At 55.0% G+C, this 10184-nt stretch overlaps 1 protein-coding gene across 1 annotated transcript; it reads right to left on the reverse strand.

Annotated features, from left to right (window-relative positions):
* Positions 1 to 1011: 1011 nt before the first annotated feature.
* LOC308229228 (serine/threonine-protein kinase pim-1-like) lies at positions 1012 to 3182 on the reverse strand (the record flags this gene model as incomplete). The annotated part of the gene is made up of 5 exons (XM_080633125.1): positions 1012 to 1487; positions 1771 to 1938; positions 2167 to 2533; positions 2887 to 2937; positions 3018 to 3182. The coding sequence occupies 5 exons, from the start codon at positions 3180 to 3182 to the stop codon at positions 1330 to 1332; spliced, it is 909 nt and encodes a 302-aa protein (XP_080489251.1). The 3' UTR covers positions 1012 to 1329.
* Positions 3183 to 10184: the final 7002 nt, after the last annotated feature.

Here is a 10184-nt window from a genome sequence, read left to right on the forward strand (position 1 = left end):
GTGATGTCCTTATCCTCTCCTACCAAAGGGCAGTGAACTCCCCATCAGGGAGAAACGGGTGAAACGAGGTTTCCTTTCCTCCAGTCCATGTGTGCAGTCCCTGTGCCAGGCTGAGAACCTCCCCGTGGCAGGGAAATGGCAGGGACCACAACTATGGGCACAGGGAGCTGGGGGCAGGCAGGTGCTCCACACCCCCGTCTGGCTGCTGACAGGAACACCACGGACCTGGGGGCAGACACAGGACACACACGGAGGAAAGACCCAAATGGAAAACCAGGGGATCAGCAACTGCAGGAGCAAGGCACGGGTTGGAAACCCATGGGAATTATAAATAAATAAATAACTTTGCCCACCGGCTAGAACTCTTTAAAAACAAAACAAAACAACAAATTCATGAAAATAAGTTAAAAACCAAAACGGGAGCAAGAAAAAAGGCCAAATCTTATCGCTATTAACAACTGTACAACAAACTCTGCTCCTCTCTAACTTTGTCCATATTTACAGCTCTGTTGGTTTGCATTGTTTGTGCATTCATGAGGGCACAGAGAAGCAAGGAACCCCAGACAAATCCACGTGAGATGGAGGCACAGGAGGCATCGCCCGGCTGGGCTCCTGCGTGTCCTCTGACCTTCTTGGGAAGGAGCTGTATGGCCAAGGCGAGTCTCGGAAAAGCACCAGAGTAGGAAAATTCAAGTATTTCCTCCAGCACAGCCCAGATGGCAACTGAAGGCACTCGAGCAGGGGGACAGAGGAGAAGAGGCACCACCCTGGACCTGCCCCCTGCGATCAATTCTTCCCTGTTGAAGCTTTTCTCACAAGAAGGTCCCTGTGCCTCTTGTGTTCCTGAATTCAGCAGGTCAGGAGACCCTTGGGAGCCTCCAAACCCAGACACAAAACAGAAACAAAACAAAACAGAGAAAACAAAACAACGACAACAAAAACGAAACACAAAACCTACAGCCAACCCCCAAACCCAGCTCCCTGATAAAACCCACCCCCAAAAAAGCCCAAATCGCCCAAGATCCCAAACCTCCCTAAAACACCAGCCAACCCCAAAACTCTACCCCAGTCCCCCCGAAACCCAAACCGGACAAAGCCAAACCCTGAGCTCCCCCTGAACACAAACCAGAACAAACCAAAACAAAGCAAACTAAACAGAACAACACAAAGTCCAGGGCAGCCGGGCCGCATGGCGGCCACTGGTGCTTGGAAGACGAGGTCCAGGACAAGCTGTGCGAGGTGCCATCTGATGATCCTTGCTCAGTTCTGTGCTCACCAGGACAAGTCTGGGATTCTTTGCTGCTTCTGGCCAGGAGCCGCCTGGAGCTGTCACTTGCCAGGCTCCTGGATGAGGCTGTGCAGGTGGATGTCGGCTGTCTCCTGGGGCAGCTGAAGGGCTTGCAGCCACGTGTGGTTGAAAATGTCTTCCAGGGATGGTTTGTCGGAAGCGTGCAGGGATAAACACCACCGGATGAGGTGCTGGCACTCTGGGGAGGGAACCAGGACCCGCCGTGAGTCGCAGGAGGCTCCTGTCCACCCTGTGCCACTGTCCGCAGCGCTCAAGAGGTGCTGGGTGTGCTCAGAGCCGCATCCAAACCTCCTGCTCCATGATGTGTGCTTGAGGAGAGCAGGATAGCAGGACATGTGCCACCTCCTCCAGCTGACCAAGGCAGATCAGCCTCCTCCACAGCTCTCAGAGTGGGATGCTCGTGTGGCCGGAGCCACCTCCCAAACCCTGTTCTCCCCTGTGCTGCAAAGCCGGGTACCCACTGACAGAGACCTGGCACCGAAAGAAGAGCTCCCCGCCGATGATGTCCTTGTTGCACTCAAAGGGGACATCCCCGCAGACCATGTCATAAAACAGCACTCCCAGTGACCAGATGGCCGCTGGACTGCCGTGGTAGTGGACCCACTCTGGCAGACTGTACACACCTGTTCCTGCGGGATACAGGCACAGCTCAGCAGGAGGATGCTGCCTGCTCCCGGATCCCTGCCCCAGCATCCCTGGGGATGCGGGGTTGCACTGGTGGTCCCACACCAAAAAGCAACTTGGCAGCTGCTGGAGAATGAACTCCCCCTCCAGCAACGCAGGGAACTGCCGCTGCCCAGCCAGGCTGGGCCCTGCACTGCCTGGGACCGGGAGCATCCCCCCAGCTCTGGGCTCACCGTCAAATTCGGTGTAGGCCGTGTCCTTGAGGAAGGTGCTGGAGCCAAAGTCGATGAGCTTCAGCTCTCCAGTGGACAGGTTGATGATGATGTTCTCATCCTTGATGTCTCGGTGCACGACGCCGCAGCTGTGGCAGTGTCGCACAGCCTCCAGCACCTGGAGGAACAGCCCCCGTGCCAGGTCCTCAGGCAGGAACCTCCGCTCTGTGATGAAGTCAAACAGATCCTGCGACGGCTCCGGACGCTCCTGCACCAGCACGAAGCTGTCAGGCAGCTCAAACCAGTCCAGGAGGTGGATGATGGCGCTGCAGCCAGAGCCCACCTTCTTCAGCATGGCTATCTCCATTGGTACTCGAGTGCCGTTGGGCTGCGGGGGACCATGATGCTATCAGCTGGGCTGATGCTGCACCAGGGGTCTGGTGCCCCCTGCTCTGGGGATGGTGTAGTGCCGCCTTGCACTGCCCCACCAGTACCAAGCATCCCCCAACCTAGGAAAAGCTCTGGTATCTACCTGGCTGGACCTACCAGGGCTCGGGCATCCAGGGGATGCTCCAGGGCCCTCCTGCCTGGCCACAACAGTACCGTGCTGCCCTGCCCCGAGGATGCTCCGGTGCCGCCCTGCTCGGACCCATCGGTACCAGGCATTCCCCGCCCGGTGGCACCGCGTTCTCCGGTGACTCCCGCTTTCCCCTCCCGCTGTCCCGGTGGTCCCGCACTCACCAGCTCGCCCCACGAGGAGATGCGGTCCCGAGCCACGTGTTTGATCGCCACCTGCAAGCCAAGGGCAGCGTTGGGCTGGGCTGGCCCCCGCCGCGCCGCCTCCCCGCCCCAGCGCCAGCCCCGCCACTTACCGGGGCGCTGTCGGACAGGCGGACCCCCGAGTACACGGACCCGAAGCCGCCGCTCCCCAGCAGCGGTCCCACGCGGTAAAGCTGCTCCAGGGGCTCCTTCTCCTTCCCTGCGCGCCAGACGTGGCCGTTATGGCCCTCGGCATAGCACCACCACAGCCGAACCATGGCGGTGGGATCAACTCGGCCACAGGGAGCTTATTCTTCACTTTATCCCTTTTCCCTGAAGCCTTGCCACTTCCTGGGGGTGCTCACATGTCCCCCGGATCCTGTGCGCAGAAACCCATGTTGGTGGGGCTGTTCTGGTGTTCACCACATGTAGCTGATGCCCAGCACCAGCTGTCTGTTCTAACACCTTCGGTAAAGGAACAGTGGCTGGATGCAGTCACTTTTGGAGCTTAAAAACCTAAACATACACAAGTCCATGGGACCTGACGAAATCCATCCACAGGTCCTGAAGGAGCTGGCCAATGAAGTTGCTAAGCCACTGTCCATTATATTTGAAAAATCATGGCAGTCAGGTGAAGTTCCCGATGAATGGAAAGAGGGAAATATAACCCCCATTTTTGAGAAGGGGAAAATGGATGATCCAGGAGAACTACAGACCAGTCAGTCTCACCTCTGTGCCTGGCAAAATCTTGGAGCAGATTCTCCTGGAAGGAATGCTAAGGCACATGAAAAACAAGGAGGAGGTTGGTGACAGCCAGCATGGCTTCACTAAGGGGAAATCCTGCCTGACCAATTTGGTGGCCTTCTATGATGGGGCTATGAAAGTGATGGACAGGGGCAGAGAGTTGACGTCATCTACCTGGACTTGTGCAAAGCATTTGACACTGTCCCACATGACATCATTGTCTCTAAATTGGAGAGACATCAATTTGATGGGTGGACCACTCGGTGGATAAAGAACTGGCTGGATGGCTGCATGCAAAGAGTTGTGGTCAATGGCTCAGTGTCCAGCTGGAGACCAGTAATGAGTGATGTCCCTCAGGGATCGGTGTTGGGACCAGTCTTATTCAACATCTTTGTCAGTGACATGGACAGTGGGATTGAGCGTGCCCTTAGGAAGTTTGGCAATGACACCAAGCTGTGTGGTTTGGTTGATACGCTGGAGGGAAGGGATGCCATCCAGAGGGACCTTGACACGCTTGTGAGATGGGCAGATGCCAAACTTATGAAGTTTAACCATGCCAAGTGCAAGGTCCTACACCTGAGTCGGAGCAATCCCAAGCACACCTACAGGTTGGGCAGAGAAGAGATTCAGAGCAGACCTGCAGCAAAGGACTTGGGGGTGTTGGTCGATGGGAAAATGAACATGAGCCAGCTTCAGTGTGTGCTCGCAGCCCAGAAAGCAACCGTATCCTGGGCTGCATCAAGAGAAGCGTGACCAGCAGGTCGAAGGAGGTGATCCTGCCCCTCTACTCTGCTCTCGTGAGACCTCACTTGGAGCATTGTGTACAGTTCTGGTATCCTCAGCATAAGAAACACATGGAACTGTTGGAACAAGTCCAGAGCAGGGCCACGAGGATGATCAGGGGACTGGAGCACCTCCTGTATGAAGACAGGCTGAGAAAGTTGGGGCTGTTCAGCCTGGAGAAGAGAAGGCTTCATGGAGACCTCATAGCAGCTTCCAGTGTCTGAAGGGGGCCTACAAGGATGCTTGGGATGGACTGTAGTGACAGGACAAGGGGTAACGGGTTCAAACTTAAATAGGGGAAGTTTAGATTGGATCTAAGGAAGAAATTCCTTACTGAGAGGGTGGTGAGGCACTGGAATGGGTTGCCCAGGGAGGCTGTGAGTGCTCCATCCTTGGCGGTGTTCAAGGCCAGGTTGGATGAGGCCTTGGGTGGCATGGTTTAGTGTGGGGTGTCCCTGCCCATGGCAGGGGAGTTGAAACTGGATGATCTTAAGGTCCTTTCCAACCCTGACTATTCTATGATTCTATATGGGGAGCCTGAGAGGTCCCCAGACTGGCATTATGCAGAAGGAGCATTAGCTGGCTAAACAAATGCAGACCCCATGTTGATGTGGCTGTTCGAATGTTCACCATGTGTAGGTGACGCTAAGCGACAGCTTTCTGTCCTAGCGCTTTTGGTGTGGGAAGAAAGGCTTAATGTTTTCACTTTTGGAGCTGCACACTGGGGAGCCTGAGAGAGAGCTCCTCAGGCATTACACACATAGAGCTTTAGGTGGGTTAAACAAGCACAAGTCCCCATGTTGGTAGGGCTGTTCCAAGAATGCTTGCCAACACAAGGTGATGCCCAGTGAACAGCTTTCTGTGGAGGCTGTTTGGGCTGTGGGTGCATCTCACTGCCCCACTTCCTGCCCTGCAGTGCCTGGGGCTGGTTGGTTGACCAGTGTCTTGAGGGGTCACATGCTGCCCAGGAGAGGGCCTGGCTGGGTCTGTGCTTCCTCCACCTCAGCTCCTTAAGTTCCCCCCAGTGCAATCACATCTACCCTCACTGACTGAGGACTGTGCCTGTAAGGATGCAGGTTACCTTCTCCCAACACACAAAGGGCTGTAGCTACATCAGTTCACCCAGCCTTTCCCCCAACCCCTTTGCCAGAATGTTTCTGGCTGTGCTCTTCCCCTCTTCAAAGCCATCTCTTCTCTGATGCTTCATCTCAGTACATTATATTTGTGAGGACAAAAAGACAAGGACCAACCACAACCAGTGTAAAAACATGTACATCATGAGACCGAAATAACTTACACTATTTACAGGAACACATCGAGGTATAAAATACATGTACACGCCTTGTCCTCTGACATACCCAGACTGCTGGGCTGGGCTGCATGACCCAGCAGAGACAAAAAACACACCTTCACAAGAGTTGGCATCTAGAAAACAGCTCTGAGCAAGAGAAGGCACCTGCTATTTGCAATGCTTCTGCAGCAGGAAGGGGTGAATGAGCAGGTGACATGATGCTGATGCTGCCTGAGCCCTCCCCAGGACTGGACTGGAGGGTGCTGGGTGATCCCACGGCACAGGGCATGTGGAAGAGCTGGCAGGTACCAGGCAGAGCTGTTATGGATGAAGGGAAAAGCCCCCCTGGGCAGGAGGAAGGTACAGGGCTGTGCTTTACTACGGGTGAGCCCCAGGAAGCCAGATCAGGGCTGGGGGACTGGGGCTGTGCTGGGCTCCCTCCCACTTCTGCTGGAACACCAGGAGGGCCAGGAGTTCCCTTCCCTTCCCAGGAAGGAGTGTGCTCAGGGAGGCTGTCGCAGCCTCTAGGCTGTGAGCTTGCTGAAAAGCAAGTGGGAGCTCTATGCTCTGCAGAGATTGTACCTGCACCCTGTCCCATATGGGACAAGGGAAGAAGGACAGGGATAGGGGCACTGGGAGAGCACCCTGGGGAGCAGGCACTGGTTCTGCAGCACCAAGGCAGGAGGCAGAATCTGAGACCTTAAAGCAGCTGTGCTTAGAGGTGCTGGGGAGGAACAGTGGAGGAGACAGGACCCCAGAGCCCAGCTCCTCACAGCTGGCCAGGCTGGGAGATGCAGCACCAGCCTGTCCTTCTGTGCCACAGGAGCTGCGAGTGCCAGGGACGGGGCAGTGCCCAGGCTTCCTCGTGGGCTCAGAGTGGTTTGGGGACCCTTGTGTGCAAAGCTCAGCTCTGGGCCAGCACTGTGCCTGCAGCAGAGGCAGGAGCTGGCCCATGTGTGCTGGAGTGGGGAGACCCATGGGGCAAGAGTCAGGCCCCGGGTACAAAAGCAGCACCCAGTGATTTGAGGAAGGGAAGGACCTCCCTGGATTGCAGGTATCAAATCAATGCACTCAAGGGCAAAGCAAAATGAGGTGCATGGTGCAAAGGCAGCTCGAAACTGTCCCTGCAATGGCAGAGGAATTCAGAAGCCACAAGAAGGTACTTAAGCTGTGCAAGACCTGAGTCCCAGAGGAGCTCCCCAGCACAGTGCAAAGGATGACACAGCTCACCTGCTTCCTCCAGCACACAAAGAGCCCTCACCTGAGCCCACTTCCACCTTGGCTGTCTAAGCCCATGGCTCTGAAGGACCAGAGTCTCATGGGCCACCCTTGCTGGACCACCTGCATGTTGGGACCTTGTGCTTTAGTGTTTGGGGGAACTTGCCCCACCTAAACTGGCTCAGAGTGTGGCTCAGAGCTGTGAGCCGCTTTCCAAACCCCATTGTGCCAGGAAAGCAGAATACAATCCTGTGTCAGCTTCCCAGCCCCAGGCAGTGGGGAATCTGGGTCTCCAGAGTTACCCTGGTTTATGTTCAGTGTCTGGGACTGGATCTAGATTCAACTATGGTTTGGGGATAAGATAATCAAACATCACACATGAGAATGATGTTCTTTCACAGGCCTGGACAGAGGCTTTTACAGGACGAGTTCCCTGCTGCTCCAGGCTGCAGGCTCTGGAAAATGGGGACCAGTTCATTCCAGTGATGTGCTTTGCATGGCCATTCTGAACACAAGAAGGGCTTCACTGCACCCTCTGAGAACAGAGGCAGGAATCCAGATTGAGCTGAGCCTTTCAGAGGTCCCTTTCCATCCTGCAAGGGGACAAGAGGGACCACTTCCACACTGCAGATCAACACAGTAATAGCAACAAAGCTGAGGCTCAGCCCAAGCACCCCACCAGCCGCAGGAGCAAAACCTCAGTGTTGTGACTCAGCTGGGGGGAATCCTGCTGCATGAGGGGCAGTTCAGGCATACAGTGAGGTGGGGGTGAGGCCATGTGTCCCCAGCTTGAATTCAAGTGTGAAAAACCAGAAGAATAATTAAGAGAAGAAAAAAACTCAACAGCACACACACTCCCCACCCCATTCCCAACACAAACCCAGTGACAACAGCACCCAGCTTGCACCGTGAGGTAGCTAAACCAGATCAACACCCGAGAAATGCTCTTGTGCGTGGGAAATACCAACCCACACAGATACTAAAACACACACACACACAGAGCTATAGGATCACAGTTACCCCTCTCTTCAGAGACCCCCTATCCAGTCACTTGCTGCTGTGCTGCAGCACCTGCAGGCTGCAGAAGCCTTGAGGACCCCTCAACGTGCTACTGGACGTAGCAGTGAGGTGGATGCTCAGCATCAGGCAGAATTGAACACTCAGCCTTGGGAAATAAAGCAGGCACTTGCAGCCTACACACAAGAAGAAACTGGTGGTGAAAGGAAAGGTCTGACTCCAAGAGTCCCCCAAGAGCAGGTTCCTTCATCGACTTCAGCAGGGAGCAATGAGAGGTTCCACATCAGGCACTGGCAGATTTTGGTGCAGACATTGATGCGTATGGTACACCTGGTTACAGACACTCGAAACACACATCTCTGCCCAAATACACACATCCACACCATCCATTCCAACCAAGCAAAGCTTCAGCTGGCTCAGGAATGATCAGGGAAACCCTTTCCAAGGAGGGTGACACCTCCTGAGGCCCCCATGTCTGTGCCTTACTCTCAGTTCTCCATCAGCCGTGGCAGGAGGGCTTCTCACCTCAATGCAGGGCTCAGACATGATCACCAGGGACTGCTCACTGAGCTGGGAAGGGTCACACACACATCACACCCACCACAAAGGCAAGCCAGTAGGATGGGGGGTTCCCCCAAAATGAGCTGGGGGTGATCCAAGAGTCACCATGGTTGGAAAAAGCAGAGGGAAAATGGTCTGTGGGGCAGGTCCTGAGCCCCCTGTGGCCTCTGAGATCCCAGTTCATTGCTGGTGGGGTCTCATGAAGAAATCCTTAAATTTGAGTTCAAACGCTGCTTCTTCTGTGCCAGAGAACACCAGGTTCTCCTTGGCCATGCCAGGAGAAGCCCTGCTTAGCCCAGGGCTGGACAGAGCAGGAGACGATCCAACAGGACTGATGGAGAAAAGCTCCAGTGTGAGACCAGGGCCTTGCATGCCCTGGAGCCAGAGGAGGAGGGAGCCTGCAGAAGCCACATCCCTGGGAAAAGAGTCCTGAACAGAGTCCGCAGCTTTTCATGGAGATTGGACTGTGCAAGATCATCCACTGCAGGATTGTCCTTCAAGCATGGGGTGAATCAGGGGACTTGTGCGAGATGAGTGTGTGCAGCCCCTTCCTCACCCTGCTTCTGGCACAGCTGAGGCCAACCTGGCCCATTCTCCGGCTGCTCCATGCCTTGGCTTGGCCTTCTCTGGCTTCCAGATCCATGGGGCCAATGGGCCAAACCTGAGCTAGTCCTTCCCAGGTAAAGGACTGAGAGCAGAGCCTGGAGGGAGGATTTACAGCTTCCAGAATAAGATGAATCACAGGGATGATGGTGATGAATCCAGCCTTGGATTCTTTGCCCTGTAACCTCTGTTCTTGCTTTGTTTCTCTGTCTCAAGGGGGTCAACACGCTGCAGGAACCCACCACAAAAGCCCTGCTGAGGGCCAAGTTGTCAAGAGCAGGGTTAAGCAGCCTTTCCCCACTGCAGAGCACAAGGGCAAGAGCCCATGAGCCATGCTGAGTTTATGACTGGAGTTATGACTGGAGTTTAGAGAACGTCAAAGGGAACTGCAGCAGGTTTGTCTGTAAGTTGACTGATGGAGATGTTCCCAGGCTTGCTGTACATCCAGAGCTGGGACATGGCAATGGAATTCAGAGGTGCCCACCTCCAACTGCTGGGAACAGGTAGATGGAGGATGTGGATGACGGGACTACCTGGAAATCCTTCTCCAGACTGCCCACAGCAGAGAGGCTGTCCCACAAGTAATGGCTCCAAAGACAGCCCCTCTCCTCTATGCTGTGGTCCTGGCCAGCAGACACCAAATGGCCTTGTGGCTGTGGAGTGGAGAAAGACTCCTGCAGGAACCAGCCCCAGGGCCAACAGGGACAGAAGGAGCACATCATGGTAGAAGCCACATAAGCCCATGGAGGCAAGGGGTGTCTCAGAAGGAGCCAGGGAGCTCTGATGCCCACAATTTCCGTCAGGCATTACAGCAGGATGGATGAGAAAAGAGCTGAAACACTTCCTGGTCACTGGAAAACCATCAAGAAACCTCAACAGGAGGGAAGGTGGAGCTTTTGATGCCCTGTGGAGCTGCCTTCTCACAGGAGCTAGTAGTGGTCAAAGTACCAGGTGGGACATTGTCCACCCCACCGGGTCATGCACAAAGAAATCCCTATCCCTGGACTGAGCTCCTAGAGATGACCAGGTCTTGATAGCGAGGGAGAGGTACCCCGACCTTCAC

The sequence above is a fragment of the Psittacula echo genome (assembly GCF_963264785.1).
Source record: "Psittacula echo genome assembly, chromosome: 22".
NCBI classification, from domain to species: domain Eukaryota; kingdom Metazoa; phylum Chordata; class Aves; order Psittaciformes; family Psittacidae; genus Psittacula; species Psittacula echo.